We start from the raw sequence: 20,259 nt of genomic DNA on the forward strand, positions 1-20,259 counted from the left end.
TGCATTTAAAGGTTAATTTCCGTTCCACTTTTTAACTTGTCACAGTATTCTTGCCACATCTTATATCTATTCTTTATTTATTTATTCTTAACAATAATTATATTGTGTCGAACATAGTTTCTTAATAATTAAAATGATGTACATTGTACCTATTAAAAATTAAAAATTCAAATAAATATTGAAATTAAATATAGTACAGAATTACAAATTACAATTACAAATGTCAACATATTTACAAAATTATTAGAATAAAAATTCACATGTACACATCCAATTTAACAAACATCTAATATGAAATCCCTAGAGCTTTCTTATTGATTTTCACTTTGACAAGGTGATAAAGAAATCATATTCCATGACATACCTAACATAATTATGGGCTTTGATTTTCGCACTTAGCTTTTATGTAGGTATCTATGTACCCGTATGTACCTAGGTGTATGTTAGTATATTTTTGCCGTGTATTCAAATGTAGCGTGAAAAGTACTCAATCGATTTTGGTAAGGTGTTCATCTATTATTTTTTATGGCGCGGGTTATTTTCTAAATACCGTAGTCAGCGGCCGTAGCACGGCCGCATTTTTATCACCTGTCACCATGCCTGTCACGTTCTAACAAGTATGTAAGTGTAAAAGTGACAGGCATAGTGACAGGCGATAAAAACCGGCCAAGTGCGAGACGGGCTTACGCAAAAAAACGGCAAAAAAATCACTTTTGTTGTATGGGAGCCCCATTTAAATATTTATTTTATTCCGTTTTTAATATTTATTGTTATAGCGGCAACAGAAATACATCATCTGTGAAATTTTCAACTGTCTAGCTATCACGGTTTGCGAGATACAGCCTGGTGACAGACGGACAGACAGAAAGACAGAATAGAATAGAATAGAATTTCTTTATTTGCCAGAATACGTGTATAAGATGACAACAGAAAAGGTTTACATGTATCAGCGGAGTCTTAGTAATAGGGTCCCGTTTTTACCCTTTGGGTACGGAAACCTAAAAAGGGAACCATGCTGCCACCGCTGGTTAACATTTTGTTTAGAAGCTAACACGCTGAGCGCGATTGTACACAAACACATATTGGCATTTTTCGTAATGTTAGAAACTCGCCAAACTTGCCTTAGCATCAACTAAAAGCACCTTGTTCTAGAAAACAAACTTAATATCAACTTTATCTCCCTACTAATACTACTCAAATTCCAATAAAGAGTTTGTATTTTTAGGTTATTTTGACACTTATATAGATTACGACATTGTCAATAAAACATAATCTGTGTGAGCAGTTTTTGACAGGCCCGGGCAAACGGAAAATGTCAATACTGCTAAGTCAATAACTCTCACTAGCGATATTAAATGCTTAGCAACAGCACGGCTACCACGAATGGGGTTGGCAACTGTCAAAGGTTTGCAGAGATGGCGCCATCATAGCTTGCCCCTTTTTCTATGAGATTTGGCTTAAAGGGCTGGAATCCAAAGTGTTTATAGTCTGACAAAAAAGAGTAGAAATTAAAAAGTGGCAATACTCTGTAGTGTCGTCTCGTTTTCTTACATTGATTTGAAAGGGACGACACTACATTGCCACTTTTTAATATCTACTCCTTTTTGTCAGACATTACATACAATCAATTTGAAATTACTTTACTCTAATCCAGTAATTATAACTTTTTTTGCGTGTTCCTAAATTTGTCCATCATGAGTATAGTTCGTTTTTGCTCTGATTACATACCAAATTTCCGGGTCTAGCTCTCCGTCTACAACAAGGAAACGCTGTAAAAGGGTGATCTTGCAGGTTAAAGTAATATAATGGCTCTATTACTATTTTATTACTTTAAAAGTAGACATGTATTGAGGAATGTGTCATTCTTAGGAAAAACGTGTTGGTGACACGTGTCATGTCGATATCAAACAAGTGTGGTAGCCATAATGAACGTCATATTTGCATAAGTTTTTGCTGATATTTGCACATTTCATCATTGCAAAGGAGGCACCTGTGTAGAACTTGGTTAATATATGTATATATACATATAAATATATATATATAATAATAATAATAATAATAATAATAATAATATTGTTTATTTCAAGTTTTAAACTCATACAGTAAAATAAAATAAGGTAACATAAAACTTAAAAATACAATACAATACAATGATGCGGAAGCTATAAATAGATCCTTTGTTAAATTATACCTTAAATAAGTACATAATTATTATTTACCATTTTGGTTCAGGTGCACGGCCGTCCAGTGTTTTAGGATGTTATTGCTCGGGTTTACAGTAAACAGCGCCAGAATATCATTTTGCTGCGAGTTTTGCCATACGTTTGCCCAGACCGAAGCTATGCGGGACCTCATGATTGCATAAAAATCAGGTACTCCCGCATTAGCAAACATGGTCTTAGCACTGCAGTAACGAGGTTGTTTCATGAGTATTCTGAACGCATCGTTATACTGAACCCGAAGCGCGTTATATGAGCGTTTGGTGTAGTTACACCAAAGTGAGCATGTATAAAAGCACTGACAGAATGCCCTAAACAAAGTAATTTTTACGTCAGTGGTGCACTTGGAGAATCTTCGCGACAGCATGTTACAGCGGACCGCGAGCGCGCGGCGCTCTCGCTCCATGTCCATGTCGTCGCGAAGGTTCTCCGTTAGAAAATGGCCTAAGTACTTGAAAGATGCTACGACCCGAACCGGTGAACCATTCAAATAAACTGGCGGAACTACCTCCGGACCCTTGCCGTATCTGAAAACGAGCAGTTCTGTTTTTAAAATATTATATTTTAGATAATGCTGTTTTGAGAATGTTTCGCAGATAGTAAGCAATTTTTGGATACCCTGGCTTGAGGGGCTGAGAAGCACCATATCATCGGCATAGCTCAGGTTGTTAACGCATATGTTAGCAACATGGCAACCCGTCCTGGTACCTCTCAGCTCCTCAATCAGACCATTAACGTAGAGGCAAAATAGGTCCGGAGAAGTTATGCCCCCTTGACGTACACCACACTCTAGCCTATAATCGTTAGAGAGGGTATCGCCCCATTTCACATTTTATATATATATATCACACATCAACCAAGTTCTACATATATATATATACGCGAACCTTGAACAGGTGTACGATTTTGTCCCGGTTGCCGTTGAGACGGCGGGGTGCTTGGTGTGCTGAGGCCAGTCTTTATTAAGGAGGATATAGGGCGACGCTTAAGGGAAAAGGGAGGGCGACCCTCGCTCTGGTTCTTTCCTCGTCCAAAAGATATCCCTGGCCATTTAGCGAGGTAATGCCGCCAGTATTTTTGGCACATTTGGTCCGGGGGATAATCAGAGTGGGGGGTAATATTGTATTTATTGTTATTTAGTTTTACTTTTTCGTAGGTTTATTATAATATATACTCTTATCTTATGTATGTATATAATACTATATCTATATACTATTATATATATAGTAGTCTAGTATAGTAGTAGTATATATATATAGTATATACTATTATATCTGAAGCTACATAAACTAATTACAGATCCAGATATACCTTATCCTATTGTAAGTACAAAGTTTCAGAGCAATCTAGCTAGTCGTTTTAAAATGAGAGCGTAACTACGTTTGTATGGAGAACCGAGCTTGCCGGGGACTCTCAAGGGACCCACTGATTTGATTACCAGACGACGGACGATATCGTCCTGTCAGTTTTTCGGAACTATCAAATTTTTGTTCCAACTAACAGGCTGACATCGTCCGGCGGACTGATAATACGTGGGCCGCTTTAAAAACGACACATTTCCGCCTAGCTTTATAGGATACGTTAGGTTCAAGTCGATTTAGCTCTTACAATGACGCCTACGATAAAATACGATGTAAAATGAGATGGTACATAAAGATGGTATTTTATTGGTAGTGTTTAACATATTGTGTTGAATCGTAAATGGTATGAGCTCTTAAGCGTCGTAAATGGCACTTAGGTCTCGATATAAAACATTAAAGACTATATAAAGTGTAATCATTATTAAAGAACAGTCGCCGTCAGATATATTAGAGCGGCCAATATACTCAAAAATATCTAAACATGCGCTTTAACGATTTATGATATATTCATATATATTCATATAATATATAATATATCCATACTAATATTATAAATGCGAAAGTCTGTCTGTCTTTCTGTCTGTGTGTTCCCTCTTCACGCTTAAACCGCTGAATCGATTTAGATGAAATTTGGCATAGAGATAGGTTGAGTCCCTGAGAAGGATATAGGATAGTTTTTATCCCAAAAATCATCTTAAGAAAGTAAAAAGCGGGGTGGAATTGGGATAATTAATGAAGTGCCTGCTAATTTGTGTGCATAATTTGCTCAAATTGAATGATTGCTATGAGAATTTTTCCAGGCGCTATACTTACTTTAGCTGCTGTTACTAAGTCCACGCAGACGAAGTCGCGGGCAAAAGCTATGATAAAATCCGTTTTCATATAGTTTTATTTCATGAGTAACTATCGCGGTAACCGAAGAAGACAATATTGAGGCTTTCTTCAGATATTTGTGAACAGCTTGACCGCTCCGATATATCTGATAGCGACTGTACAATAAACTTTGTCGTCTTAAACGTGTCTATTATGTAAGTATGAAGGAAATAAGTCATCATAATCGTTCTGTAATTTCTGTATACGTGCGACTGCGCTAAACTATTTTTATATGGGGCATTTTCTATAAAAAGGGACCTTATTGTCGATGGCGCTTACGCCGCACAGCGTCGCGCGGCACTGTATTTATATCGGAGCATCGTTTATAATGGCCTAAGCACCATCGACAATAAGGTCCCATTTTATAGAAAATACCACATATGCTTGATACCTAAAATGACAGATTAATTGGTCAATTTACTACTAAAAAGGGCATTGAGATATTATTACTAGGTAGGTATAGATAAGCCATACCAAAGGATGAAATTGTCACAATCGCAACCTGTACCACGCGACGAAAGCGTCGTAAGCGCCGTAAAATTCATGGCACTTACGCGTTTATACTCTGATTTGTAATTAAATTACAAATAAAAACCGGCCAAGTGCGAGTCGGACTCACACACGAAGGGTTCCGTACCATTAACTATAAAAACGGTCACCCATCCAAGTACTGACCCCGCCCGACGTTGCTTAACTTCGGTCAAAAATCACGTTTGTTGTATGGGAGCCCCACTTAAATCTTTATTTTATTCTGTTTTTAGTATTTGTTGTTATAGCGGCAACAGAAATACATCATCTGTGAAAATTTCAACTGTCTAGCTATCACGGTTCATGAGATACAGCCTGGTGACAGACAGACAGACAGACAGACAGACTGACAGACGGACAGCGGAGTCTTAGTAATAGGGTCCCGTTTTTACCCTTTGGGCACGGAACCCTAAAAACTAACCTCACTCAGATCCTTTTTCTTTCGTAATAATGGAAAATATGTAAAGAAGTAAACTCAAATTTCCCTTTTGCATACTCTAGCATTTAAAATAAATATAGATGTATCCTTTTTAGCTTTGTTTAGTTTCTTAGAACATACGGAAAAAAGAAAAAGTGAGGTTAGATTATTGGAATTTAATTATAAATCAGTTTAGGTCGCGAGATTCACGCTCCGCTTCTATTATGTCAAAACATTATCAACTCACGGCACAAAATACTGGTCCTCTGTGCCGGTTCTATACGTTAGCAATAATAGTTCAATGTATCGTAACGCAAGCGATTATCACCTTGGCTACCCTGAACCTTCGACACAGCAGCTCTGAGAACTAACCGTGTGCTTTTTTTGGAACCAATGGCGCAGATTTCTAAGTTATATTCTTTATCCTTCGACAATTATTTTACCGTGAATCTTCCCTTGTATTATTCATTGTAAATATTGTAATAACTCGTACTTTTGACTTCTCATTATGTGGCCTAGAGCCTAGACATTGTATTTAATAGTTTTGTTTATACACGGTGTTTCATGACCCACTGAAAACCTAAAAACAGTTTGTTTAGAATCGATAGGAGAATCGATTGCGCTATATTTTAATGGGGTTTTTTTTTACATGCTCAGTTTACAAGTTTGTAATGCAACAATATCAATAACTAGCATTTGACACGTTATTTGTCAATGAGCAACACACACACACACATGATTCCATCATTCGCTTGCCCTTGTCCCATTCACTTGGGGTCGGCGCAGCATGTCTTTTTCTTCCATACATCTCTGTCACCCGTCATCTCATCATTCACTTGCGTTAGTTTCATATCATCTTTCACACAGTCCATCCACCTTTTCCTCGGTTTTCCTCTCCTCGTACTTCCCTCCACATTCATTCTTAATACCTTTGATTATAGCGAGTTATTCCCACTATGTAAAATTTTACCCGTACAAAAGAAAATTAAATACCTGATGGCTTTAGAAAACTATTATTTAGATGAGCATAAAAGGCCAGCATTTAATAAATACAACACAAGACGGGTACGAGAGGGGAAGTTAATACAGCCCCCGGCGGTCAACTATTATGGAAGGAGGTTAAATAAATATTTTTCCCCTCACTAGCTCGGAAAGCCGTCTTTTATCCTTTAAAACAAGCGGGGAAAAACGCATTTTATCCACTAGTGGGGAAAGTAATTTGACCTTGGATGGAGCGTGTTTAAGTAGCTTGACAGATAACAAAACGTAAGACGCTCATAATAATGGTTCGTTCGATATTAATTATCATTAAATAAATGGTTTGAGAATCTAATAAAAAAGACCAAATTTAGCTTTATTTAATAATTTTAAGTCATAAACCTTAAATTTCCATAGGAAACGTTAGATTTTTTATTTATATAAATATAATTCTGAACGCACAAGTTGAGTCGATGCAATTTCAAAACGCATCGTTGACATTTCATACGTCAGAACAGAAATGTCAACATTGTCAACAATTTTTTTACTTAAAAACACTTCTCACCGATCACCGACTCACGTAAAAATCAGAATTTCCAGTGTTTTCTGTTATAATATCGTAAAAAAATAAGTGATTCCAGTGATGAAGATGATTTAACGCCTGTGGATGTTGCACTTTCCTCGCTATAGTGAGGGGAAAAGTTTTGTGTTACACACGGGTGCAAATGTATTTTACTTCTCGTGTTTTGAAAGACTCGCTACGCTCAGGATTCTATTTTAGAACCACTCGCTTCGCTCGTGGTTCAACTATAGAATCCTTTCGCTAGCTCGTGTTTCAATTCCACACTCGCGGGTAAAATACAACTTTGCACCCTTGTATAACAAATAACTATTGTGCCTAGGCTGTTTAACGAAATAGGGTGGTTGAGAGATAAATCTAGGTTTAGTAAGCCGGTCCTTAAAAAGAGACTAAAAACATACCTTTTAGAAAATTGAACATTGGGAAAATTTATTTACTTATTAGGTATTTGTGCATGTTAGTTTTTATGTTATATATATATAAGGATTACTGTTTCAGCTGTTAATTATTTTGTTCAGGTGCATGATTCCATTTTGTTATTGAGCGCTTCAATCGCCAACAAACTGGTTACAGTTTGGCGATGCATAAATTTTGTTTGTAAGCATGTACCCTTTGTGTAAATAAATTAAAATTTAAAAAAAAAACACATTGGCCATTGGTAATAAACCTTATCTCGTTGCAGTAAGGCATGCAAATGGTCAGTTAACAGTGTTTACGATGGTAACTAGCAATTGTTTGATGTGACTAAAACGACGAAGTATCTTGTGTAGTACAGTCGAATAGAATTGTTAAGAAAACTAAACAACATATATTTTTTTAATATTTATCGGATTAAAGAATAAATACTCAAGTTGAGTTTAAAATAATAAAAAAACTGTTGGGGTGTCTCAGGTTTTCAGTGGCTCAAGTAACACCGTGTAGAGACATATAGTAACGGCGGTCAGGCTTTAAGTTTAGATGTGGATTAGATGGACTGATGGACTAATAAATTACCTATTCTGAAAGTGCGTCTACTAGAGAACTGCTCGTGTGTATTCGAAGTACGATTTGCAGCACGCGCAGCACGCGCAGCAGCAATTTGGACGCCTCATAAGTTGCATGATACTTACCGCTAACAACAGTCCCATCTGACTGTTCGGCCTCTTCCCTTTGGTGAGAAGTAATGCGCCAAAGTCACTAGGGGGTCGTCGTATCTGTAAAACAAAACATTTACATAAACAGGATTCAAGATTCAAAATATTATTTATTCATGTATATATCCCTTTTTAAAAGTGTTGATTTAACTTGCAAAATTTGTAGTATGTTTGTTCGGGTCAAACCTGGCGAGCTAAATTAGACGTGGTTTGGGTTAAAGTTCCTTTGTCGTCGCACAGCTAGGTGGGCTAAACTAGCCGTGACCATAGAGTAACTTATACTAGAGCGGTACTGTCATAGTAAATTTTGTAACCCCTATAAATTCACTGCCATCTGTCGACACACTTTAAAACTATAAATAAATATTTATAAAAATACGATAAAATGTATTTAAATATGGATAAATGATTTTTTTATTTGCATTAATTATTTTTATATGGTTTTGACCCATGTTCTTTCACTGGTATGCGTTAAAATTATAAATAACAAACGAAACCGTCAACGCCCTCTATACGAGAGTAGGCCAAAACTAGTGGCGCCCTCTGATCGACAATCAAATTTTCGTGATTTTCGAGGCACATTTTTTCCTTAGACTGTATCCATCTATTACGGATCTATCTTTGCCGTGACCAATATTAAGTATCTATTCACAACTCAAAGGCTGGAACATTGAACGCGACAACCGTGAAATTTGACTACAATGAGACAAAGCTTGTTAAATTTGAAGTTAACACTGTGAAGTCATTTGTTTATTACTTAATTTACACTTATGTGTTTTGTTTAATGCTCTCACAAGTTTACAAATGGTTTTAAAATTAAGTAATAAACGTTTTGTAACTTGACCAGTTTAGCTAACAATTGAAAGATACCTATTTATCAATCAATCGGAGACCAAACACAAATATTGATAGTATATAGTTCTTCTTCTTTTCGTGTCGTGGCTCCACCCCCACTTCTATACGATACGATGGATGCCCAGTAGGCAGCGGTGTTGACAGCCCTGGCTGTCGCGTCCCTCAGATCCAGTTCCGAGCAGTGATGTGGGCATGCGGGGCACGCCAGTAGATGTGCCATGGTTTGCGTTGCTGTGTCGCAGGTACACTGAGTCGAGGGGCTACGGAGCAGTCCCCATCTGGCCATGTTATGCTTACATCGACCAACTTGGGACCTGAGCCTGTTTAAGGACTTCCAAATTGGCCAAGGTTCTTTATGGCCAGGCGGCAGCTGCTCCAAAGCCTGCACGTACCCGTCCGGTGGGGGGCACCGGGTCTGCCACAGCAAGCGGCGCACATCGGGCGGCTCACCCTGCAGGGGGCTGGTGCTCCGCATGAAACTCCTGCGGCTTTTAAGACGGGCAGGTGGCGGGATATGTCCATGCAAGGGGTGTCGCTGGTCGTTCTCCTGCTTGTGCTTTTCGATAGCGCAGGCCACCTCCCGGCGGATGTTAGGGGGAGCCACTCCAGCTAAAGGGTAAAGCTTGTTTAGCGGGGTCGGCTTGAGGCAGCCTGAGATGGTGCGGCAGGTGTCGTTAAGCGCGGCGGTTACGAGGCTGGCGTGTGGGGACCGGTGCCAGACTGAACAGGCAAACTCTCCAGCAGAAAAGCACAGAGCTAGTCCGGTGGTACGCAAGGTGTGCGCGGTAGCGCCCCAGCTTGTTGAAGTTAGCCTGCGCAGCAGGTTGTTCCGCGCACTGACTTTCAGGCGTGTGTTGGAGCAGTGCGCCCTGTAGGTTAGCGCTCTATCCAGCGTTATTCCCAGATATCGCGGGTGGGGGCAATGTTCAAGTGTCGCTCCATCCCACTCTACGCGAAGGGGTCTGTTTGCGTGGTGGTTGCGCAAGTGGAACGCACATGTTTGGGTTTTGCTTGGGTTTGGTCGGAGGCAGTTAGCCCTATAGTAACTACCGAGTTGCTCCAATGCCTCAGATAGGGTCCCTTCCGCATCCTCGAATGAGCGACATTGAGCTGCAAGGGCTAGATCATCTGCGTAGAGGAAACGTTGAGTCTTCGGTGGGCTTGGCTGATCGTTCGTGTATAGGTTAAAAAGGGTAGGCGCCAACACGCTGCCTTGGGGGAGACCATTCTTTTGGCGTCGCCATCGGCTTTTTCCCGTGTTGAGGTGAACTTGAAAACAGCGGTTCCGTAGCAGCTCTCCAAGTACACGAACGAAGCCTCCATCTCGAGTGACGTTGGCAACCTTTGACAGCAAGATCCTGATGTTCACAGTGTCGTAGGCTGCAGATAGATCAACGAAAGCCACACCAGTGACCATGCCAAGCTCAAAGCCGTCCTCAATGTGCTGCGTCAGCTTTAGTGTCTGGCTCGTACACGACTTCCCGGGGCGAAATCCTGCTTGTTCGTTGATAAGTAGAGGATCCACTGCTTGTGTCAGCCGGTTGAGAAGAAGACGCTCAAACAGCTTGTAGGTGTGGCACAGTAAGGAGATAGGGCGGTAACTTTTAGCGTCATCGGGAGGCTTCCCAGGTTTTAGCAGCGCTACTATTTTTGATTTGCGCCACACTTTAGGTATGCTGAGCGACACCAGACAATCGTTGAAGAGAGCCAGAAGCCAAGAAGTTGCCACAGGTCCGAAGTGCTTAATTTGTTCCACTGTGAGGTCGTCCATGCCAGACGCCTTCCCGCTTTTCAGGTTTTTAATGGCAGTTTGGAGTTCACATGCAGTAAATGGCCTGCTCAGGCTGCGGTTGGTGTCATCCTGAAGAGCCGGGTTGGATGGGGGTCTTGGTATGCGGTGAGGTGGCTTGCCGTTCAACAGAAGCTGGCTTGCAATCTGGTTGGCTGTGATCAAACCCGGGCGCGTGCCCGCGGGTGCTTCGCCAGTAAGCTTGTGGAGAGTGGACCAGGCTTTTTTGCTATTGTGCGTCAGGTTGATATTGGAAACGGTTTCTGCCCACTTTTCTCTGCGAGACTTAGCCAGTATATAGTAACTGGAATTAATTTAAAAAAGTATCTAGATCGTAACCACAGAGTACAAAGATATTATCAAACTAGCTTCTGCGTGGGAAGATAATGATGATATAGTTGGTCAAGCAAATCTTGTCAGTAAATAGGAACAAAGAAAACTATACTCATCCTGTTCTTTTGGGTGCTAGTACTAGTGTAAGACAAAGATAGTATGATTATCTCTGTCTATGTTGGTAATGAGACAGTCCCTTGACAAACTATATGCTTTATTGAGTGACGTTTTTAAGTGGTCATTTGAATTTGATATGTAATGTATAAAACAGTTAATATTTTCCTTGCGTTGATATAGTATAAAAAATGTATTTCACTTCACTCAGTACTCTCAGTAGCAAAGTTTGTTTAACCCTCGTAACGTAAAGCCCTTGCAACGCTCTTGATCCCACTTTAAGAACGTAGCGCTCGTTCGATTTTGGAAAATTTCGCTCGCTCTGATGGCCTACCGCGAACCACGTTGGACGTGTTACCTTTTTGTCGCACTTGAAAATTCGTACGTAAGTGTGACAGGGAGGCAACACATCGCGGTTGGCCCTCTGGTATTAATGTTAGAACGAGGAGTCAAGAAGCAACTAACTTTATATCTCTTAATATCTTTTCCAGAGAAGACATGGAGAAGGTGAACATAAAGTTTCATGACAACGACACCATCACGTACCAACACAACAAGATTCTTCGATTCGTTCCCGAACTGTCCGTCAATAAGAACCAGAAGTTGACAGTGCCGAACATTCCTCTACTGGTGAGTCTAACAATAAGTGAACAGTTGGGTGACATATTCGTTTACTCGAAAAAGCCCTTTTATTAAGACATAAAAAAAAGTGAACAGTGACGACACCATCACGTACCAACACAATTGTGCGATAAGTTCCTCAACTGTCCGTCAATAAGAACCAGAAGTTGACAGTGCCGAACATTCCTCTACTTGTGAGTCTAATAATAGGTGAACAAAGTGACGACACTATCACGTACCAACACAACAAGATTCTGCGATTCGTTCCCGAACTGTCCGTCAATAAGAACCAGAAGTTGACAGTGCCGAACATTCCTCTACTGGTGAGTCTTTTGAAGAAGAAGTAGCAAGTCGTTAAGCTGCTCTTCTACTTAACGGTTTTCAGGACAAAAAATAAGCCAAAATCTATTCAAATCAGTTATGACATAAAATTTTTGACAAGAAATTGAAGAAAATTTTTGAGGGCGCCACTTCCTACGTAACTGTCACATTTTTGACGTAAAATGTCACATTTTTGACATGGCAACAATTTAATGAGGATTTTTTTTAGTTCCATTTTATTTAATTTCTACTATTTTATGTAGCACTATACATGTCATGTAAGTACCTACTCGCCCTACATTTTAAAAAAGGCCATGATGATCTTGATGTTACACTACACTTTTATTTTATGGAAAATTTATTTAAAACTTGGGACAATTTTTTTCGCCTATTAGAATCGAAGGAGCTAGCGATTCCGATTCGTGATTGTGAGTAGAAATAACATACAATTTCTCAAATAAAAAAGTGTTTTGGCCCAGAAATGTAATTGAAAAAATGTAATTTTCACTTCTCATGCTCTAAAAGTGCTTCATATTAGACCTGCAAATCGGGGTAAAAATCGTATTTTAGTCCCTAGGGAAAATGTGTATACATATTTTTGATTTCGCCTACATTTACTCCCGAATCGAATCAGAATTCGATAAATCTGCCCGTAACACCTCTTTCGCCTCCCCAATTGACTCAAAATACAATTAATTTACCCGGGAAAAACATAGCTCTACATATTAAAAATTGTACCAATTGTACTTTTAATATTTCATAAAATATAAAATAAGTACCTACCTAATATTGTCTTCGGTTACCGCGATAGTTACTCATGAAATAAAACTATGAAAACGGATTATATCGCGTATATATTGTCACCCGTTGACCACGAACGCTGTAAAGAGTTCGAAACGTCGGGATGAATTATAAATTCAATATACGCGATATAATCCGTTTTCATAGTTTTATTTCATAAGTACCTACCTGTTGTTTTTTTTGTAAAAAGTAGAGTATAACTCGGTAATGAAACCCATTTTAACCTCGCTGTGCCTATCGACCCTCGCCGTTCCGGCTCAGGTAGCTATATGCACACCTCGCCTAAAATGGATCGTTTTATTCCCTAGTCATATAATCTACTATTATGTTATTGAAAAATGGAGCATACAACACCGTGCCTTAATACCATTATTTTGTTTCAGACAGTGACTTCTTTCTCTCCCAACCTTGCCGGACTCGTGGTGAGCGGTCTGGCGTCAGTGCTGTCGGTGGCGTACAAGAAGACGGCTGAGCCTTTCGTCAAGGTCACCGCGGAACAGCTGGTTTTTGGGTACGTTTCTCCACTTACTGTGTCATCAAAGAGGATTAAGTAAACAGAGTGCTCACTCCATTTTGTTACCAAAACATTATTTTCGTAGTCGACAATTCACCTGTGAGTTCATGTCAATTTTTTTTGTTTCCTATATTTAAACACTTATTACGCGCTCACTATGACATTGAGCATTTTATTTTTATCAATTTCGTAACTGAATCATGTCCATGCCCTTTCCACAAGCTCAGAAAAATCCAACATCATCTCAACCCACCTAAAATCGTCCGAAATTTTGCCGAACTCACCTTATTTGACGCGATATTACCCTGGATAAATAATGGCAAGTACCTAAGGGGACTAGACTTCTACGCTAAGACTAAAAATAAATATTGCGATATGTGACACAATCCTCTTGTGATCACAGATGTGTAATTATTTGTATCGATCACGAAAGTGTGGTCCCCTTTCCCATATTTCTTAAAAACTTAAGGCTCGCAGTTTAAATTTCTAGTAATATTTATTGTGGTTATTGGAACGCCGCAAACATCCTGTAAATGTTGGAGGATGGAGAGACTTGGAACAGATGAGATAAAAACTTTAACTTCACTTTTTACTCCATTTATTATTTATATTGAAAATTCTTACATTTTTGATGTGAACGCTAAGCATGGCGGCTAGGAAGAGAGAGAACAGTGTTGCCACACGCAGGAGGCGATTCAAGCTATAAAGTAGGTTCTACACCACTGGACACTTACTTAGGTGTGTTTCACAAACATCCTCAAAAACGCCTCACGCATTTAATGAACGCCCCCTAAAAACACCTGTTGCTAGAAAACCTACATGAGTAAAGAATATTTTGAATCTTGAATCCTGTTTATTGTAAATGTGAATTATGTTTTACAGATACGACGACCCCCTAGTGACTTTGGCGCATTACTTCTACCCCAAAGGGAAGAGGCCGAACAGTCAGATGGGACTGTTGTTAGCGGTAAGTATCATGCAACTTATGAGGCGTCCAAATTGCGCGCGTGCTGCAAATCGTACTTCGAATGCACACGACACGAGCAGTTTGCTTGTAGACGCACTTTCAGAATATTTGCATCCATCTAATCCACATCTAAACTTGATGCTTGCAAAGTCAGCTTGGTCTTGAGCAGCAGGTAGTCCCAAATCTTTGTCAGAAAAATGTTATCGCCGCAAAAAGTTGTGTGAGTTGAAACCTATAGTTTTTTTTCGGTACTAAGTTCCTGTGTCGCAGATCATGAGGGTTTTTTTATTGTCGATGATTTAGTGTCATGATATTTTAGTTTTTGATTCTTTTACTTATGTTTTTTTTTGTGTCGTAATAAATTTTTTAAACAGAGATTTGACAAGTCTCGCCGTACAAAAAAAAACGGCCAAGTGCGAGTCGGACTCGCGCACCGAGGGTTCCGTACGTTTTAGTATTTGTTGTTATAGCGGCAACAGAAATATATACATCATCTGTGAAAATTTCAACTGTCTAGCTATCACGGTTCATGAGATACAGCCTGGTGACAGACAGACGGACAGCGGAGTCTTAGTAATAGGGTCCCGTTTTTACCTTTTGGGTACGGCACCCTAAAAATGAAGTATATGAAATACCTTTCCGATGGTATGTCGCTTATTCTTATCGGTTCATGGGCTAGTGTCCATACAAATCTGCCTATCCTCCTTTGACAAGAACGACGTCTCTTGCAAAACACGTAAGTGATTTACAGTTATGGGCCATTTGTAACTTTTCTGAACACATATTACCTATTGTAAAAGTGGCAGTAGATTTTGATGGCCTTTCGGAGTAACGGGAAATGCAGTTAGTTACATGATTACATGCAGGTACAGCCATTTCACCCAAAATATGACCAGAAAAGTAATACGGTTGAAATACTCAAATAATGAACTTTGTCAAAGTGAAATAAAATTCTCCGAAATTACGCATAGCTCTGAACTCAATACTCATTACTCAATCATGTATAAACTATTGCTACCAGCCTCACGACTTAAGATGCTCTCAATCGGGACTTTTGTAATGTCGATAAAAATATACAATAAATTGCCGGAAGAATTAAAAGAAGAACCAAGTGAAACAGCATTTATCCGCAAGCTAAAACAATTTCTATTGTCCAAATGTTATTATTCTCTAAATGAATACTTAGAAGAAATTGTAAGTAATACCATAGAGTAACTTATACTAGAGCGGTACTGTCATAGTAAATTTTGTAACCCCAGTAAATTCACTGCCATCTGTCGACACACTTTAAAACTAAAATTGAAGATTTGTAAAAATACGATAAAATGTATTTAAATATAGATAAATGATTTATTTTATTTGCATTAATTATTTTGATGATTTTGACCCATGTTCTTTCACTGATATGCGTAAAAATTGTTAAATAACAAACGAAACCGTCAACGCCATCTATACGACTGTAGTCCAAAACTAGTAGCGCCCTCTGAACGAGAATCAAATTTTCTTGATTTTCGAGGCACGTTTTTTCCTTAGAAGAGTTATATCTATCTTTGGTAATACCTAGAATTAAGTGAAAACCTAGATTTATTTTATTATTATGGAAGTGCTTTTCTCCTTATTTGCTGCGCCCAACAGGGTACATAATGTGATCAATAATTATATTTATATTCCATCTGTGTAACCATTATGTGCAATAAATGATTGAGTATTGAGCATAGCTGAACTATACTTTACTTGCTCAAAAACAATACAAATGCTAATTGCCTGACTTTTCCAGCGAAACGGGACCCTAGACGAAGTATCAACGATCTACGCGGGCCAGAAATCCATGTCACGATTTGGATATCTGGACAAGATCAACGGCTTGGATCATCTGCCTCACTGGAAGGACAGTCCCTGCAACGATATCAGGTATTTCATCAATATTTCATAGACCCTAGACTACGTGTCAAAGATCTACACAGATACACGTTCCTTGGTGCCATCATCTCGTTTTTGGATCAAACTCAAAACCACAGAAATAACCATAGAAGACGCAAATGCATCTACTTCGCGTGTCCTAACCCCGACCAAGCGTCGAGGTTGACCATCGCTCTTTACAGTCCACGCGCGTCAGTTGTTGCAGCCGGACGTCCGTGAAAACTTAAAAAATGCTTCGTTGCATGATAATTAACTGCAACAGCCCAAAAATTGCGAGCACCCAAAGGCAAGAACATATTTCCTCACAGATAAGTAATTTTAAAATTATATTATGCGTAAATTTTGTATGAAAAAGTCGGCACGATTGGTTTCAATACAAATCGTGGTATTTGCGTCATCTAGCGTATATAATAGGTATTAAATCTGTGCTCAAAACCATGTTCAGGTTTTTCCTGTGGACATACCAAACTGTAATGTTTTCTCACCTGTGTCCAATAGTTAACAGCTTGTGGGCATGTAGGTAATGATTCTATTATACTTATCCAAATAAAAGGGTTACCCTTTCATGTGGATAAGGGTTAAATAAGAAAAACCTTTATAACTCTTAACTTTTGGGTATGTCCAAAGGAAAGACCTGAACATGGTTTTGAGTTTGACCTTTTTACCACTGCACCTATCAAACAAAGCTCATCCCCGCTTTTTAGATAGGCATGTACCACACCAAGAATAAAAGTTGACTCACGTTAGACCGGGCCGTGTCCGGGCCGGAGCTTCCGGCGCTTACTTTTCTATGACATGACAGGTGATCACGTGATGCTTTCCATCGAAAACGAAGCGCCGGCCCGGATACGGCCCGGTCTAACGTGAGTCATCCTTAAGCGGGGTTTTTTCCTACAATGTACATAATGTGGAATAAGCTACTTCCTGAAATATTTCCTTTCCGTAATGACAAGGGGTTCTCCATAGCGAGTAGGTATCTGAGTGGCATTTTTGATGTTTTTTTGATTGACGACGATGACCGCTTCCCATTAGGCGGCTTGTCTGCTCGTTAGCTATTATTTGTGGCATTTTCTAAAAGGGACCTTATTGTCGATGGAGCTTACGCCATTATAAACGATGCTCCGATATAAATACAATGCCGCGCCACGCTGTGCGGCGTAAGCGCCATCGACAATAAGGTGTACAACGCACATGGTCGGCAACGCGCATGTAACTCCTCTGGAGTTGCAGGCGTATATAGGCTACGGAGACTGCTTAACATCAGGCGGGCCGTATACTTGTTTGCCACCGACGTAGTATAAAAAAAAGGTCTCTTTTCATAGAAAATGTCCCATTTAATAAAATAAATGTCACGTTTTGAATATCTGGACAAGGCCAATGGATGGATCATCTGCCTCTATGGAAGGACAGTCCCTGCAACGATATCAGGTATTTTATAGACCCTAAACTAGTTGCCTTAGTGCCATCGTAAGTTGCGTACAAATCCATACTAATCCATACTAATATTATAAATGCGAAAGTCTGTCTATTTGTCTGTCTGTCTGTGTGTTACCTCTTCACGCTTAAACCGCTGAACCGATTTAGTTGAAATTTGGTATACAGATAGTTTGAGTCCCGGGGAAGGACAGGATACTTTTTATCCCAGAACTCACCCCTCAAGGGGGTGAAAAGGGGGGTGGAAATTTGTATGGGGAGTCAATAACCGCTGAACCGATTTAGATGAAACTTGGTATGGGGATAGTTTGAGCTGTGGGAAATGATATAGAATAACTTTTATCCCCGAAATCATCCCTTAAGGGTGTAAAAAATGGGGTGGAAATGTATAGTGTGGACCAATTTGGGGGTGAAAAAGGATGGATTAAAAAGCAGATTTGTTTAAGAATTAAGGTACCCAAATTACTAATTCCACGCAGACGAAGTCGCGGGCAAAAGCTAGTATACTATAATGTCAATACCCAGGGAGCAATATGGGGACTACTTTTGGAGACTCGGTCGTCCCCTTGCCTCGTGCGCTTACGTTATATGTTACGGAGTTCATTCCGATTTGATTTGTAATATTTTTAGAGTCAGTGTTTTGGCTCGCCATGGTGTGGTGAAATTTTTTGTGTTTCACTTTCATCCTATAGTCTGGCAAACACTTGTCAATCAGTCAGGAAAACTACTCATCTCGTCCTTTGAGTTTTCTTTTGGGTTTCTTTCTCTAGCGTAAGACAAAGACAGTATGATTCTCTCCGTCTATGTTTGAAATTAGACAGTCCTGAGCCAAACTATATACAGGGTGGGCCAGTGATAAATGCATTAAAAAAAATCGATTCGTGAAGTTTCGGAGCCAGGAAATCTCTTAACACGAAAGTCTTGTTAAGTCTTTCAAAATTTACAAGCAAGACTGGAAGAGTGCCGCAACCGCTACGGACGACATCTTGATGATTTAATTTTTTAAACGTAAAATTTATTTCTTTATCCCAAATTATAATTATAATTTTTATTTAAAAACATAAAAATTGTTTTTTTTAATGCATTTATCACTGGCCCACCCTGTATTTTATTTTATTTTATTCGGGATGCTTACTGCCTAATATACATATAATAGGTTAACAGACTTATCTACTAAATGCAAATTACAAGCTTCCACATATCACAGAATAACTAATAGTACTACCGTACACATATGTGCCATTCTCAACCAAAAGGGTACTTATTGTCGGTTGTCAATAAGGCGCTATTTCCATATAGTTTCAATTTGAAATCAACCTTATCGACAAGCGACAATGTGGTACCTTTTGGTTGAAAACGTCACATATGTACTGCTAAACGTAAATATGCAAGTCTCGAAATAGCAAAATATATACCTACACACAAACTTCTTATTTCAGGGCCTCAGAAGGATCGTTTTTCCCCCCTCGGGCGGTGACCAAGTCGGACCTGGTCCATGTGTACGACAAGGACATCTGCCGTATACTTCCCCTACAGTACAGGCGAGATGTCTACAAGGATGGTGGGTTATACGAATCATTTTCGGCAATTTTATGATCAAGTTGGACTTAGGGCTAACACATACTAGTATCTTAAGAGCGTTGGCGTCTAGTAAGGCCTATGGAATTAGTTATTTGTGCAACAAGAGAGGAAAGTTAGTTTTTCTTGCGAGTGTTGATTTTGAGTCCCGAGAAAGCGAAAGATTCTATAATTGTAATTCTAAATTAGAATCTTGAGCGTAGCGAGGGACTCAAAAACACGAGATGTAAAATAACTTTGCTCTCGTGTGACACATATAATTTTTCACCTAGAACATATTAAAGGTTGAAATGTATTTCGAATTTGTAATAGACCCCGAAGTATGAAGTGGCAGTTCATGCCCTTCACTAAATTAAAAAGCATCTTTGTTTCACTCCCTGGAGTGAGGAAAGTTGCGCTTTCGTCACTCCTTGGAGTGAGAAAAGTAGGCTTGTTCGAGCTGCTGAGGTGAAAATAATGTCGTTGCGCAGTCCAACGTTGCGTCAAGCAGCAGCCATAGGGTTGACTAGACGCCGACCGGGAGACGCTAATGTGGGGTGGACCTTAATGACTAAGGACTTAGTAACAAGCACATAGTTATGCCCTTTAAAAATATGTAATATCGACCGGGATAACCGTCCGGGGCGCGTCGAAATATCGGGAGCTCGAAAACAATATAAAAGGTAATATAACCTGACTGTAAATAATATCATCATCATCATCAGCCTACTCTCGTCCACTGCTGGACATAGGCCTCTCCTATTGCACGCCATTGAGCACGATTTGCGGCAACTCTGATCCAGCTCTTGCCAGGCCGCCTTGCAAAGGTCATCGCTCCATCTAGTTTGAGGGCATCCTACGCTTTGCTGATACGCGGTCTCCACTCGAGAACTCGTCTACCCCAACAGTTATCGGTTCTACGGCTAATATGACCGGCCCACTG

At 39.5% G+C, this 20,259-nt stretch overlaps 1 protein-coding gene across 1 annotated transcript in view; it reads left to right on the plus strand.

Annotated features, from left to right (window-relative positions):
* Positions 1-20,259, plus strand: part of LOC134753546 (scavenger receptor class B member 1) — a 149,826-nt gene that overhangs the window by 120,197 nt on the left and 9,370 nt on the right. Inside the window, exons 5-9 of the mRNA XM_063689457.1 lie at positions 11,673-11,811; positions 13,308-13,435; positions 14,321-14,405; positions 16,183-16,316; positions 19,199-19,320. Coding sequence (XP_063545527.1) covers positions 11,673-11,811; positions 13,308-13,435; positions 14,321-14,405; positions 16,183-16,316; positions 19,199-19,320 — 608 coding nt within the window. The remainder of the gene's footprint in view (positions 1-11,672; positions 11,812-13,307; positions 13,436-14,320; positions 14,406-16,182; positions 16,317-19,198; positions 19,321-20,259) is intronic.

The sequence above is a fragment of the Cydia strobilella genome, chromosome 27 (genome assembly GCF_947568885.1).
Source record: "Cydia strobilella chromosome 27, ilCydStro3.1, whole genome shotgun sequence".
NCBI lineage: Eukaryota > Metazoa > Arthropoda > Insecta > Lepidoptera > Tortricidae > Cydia > Cydia strobilella.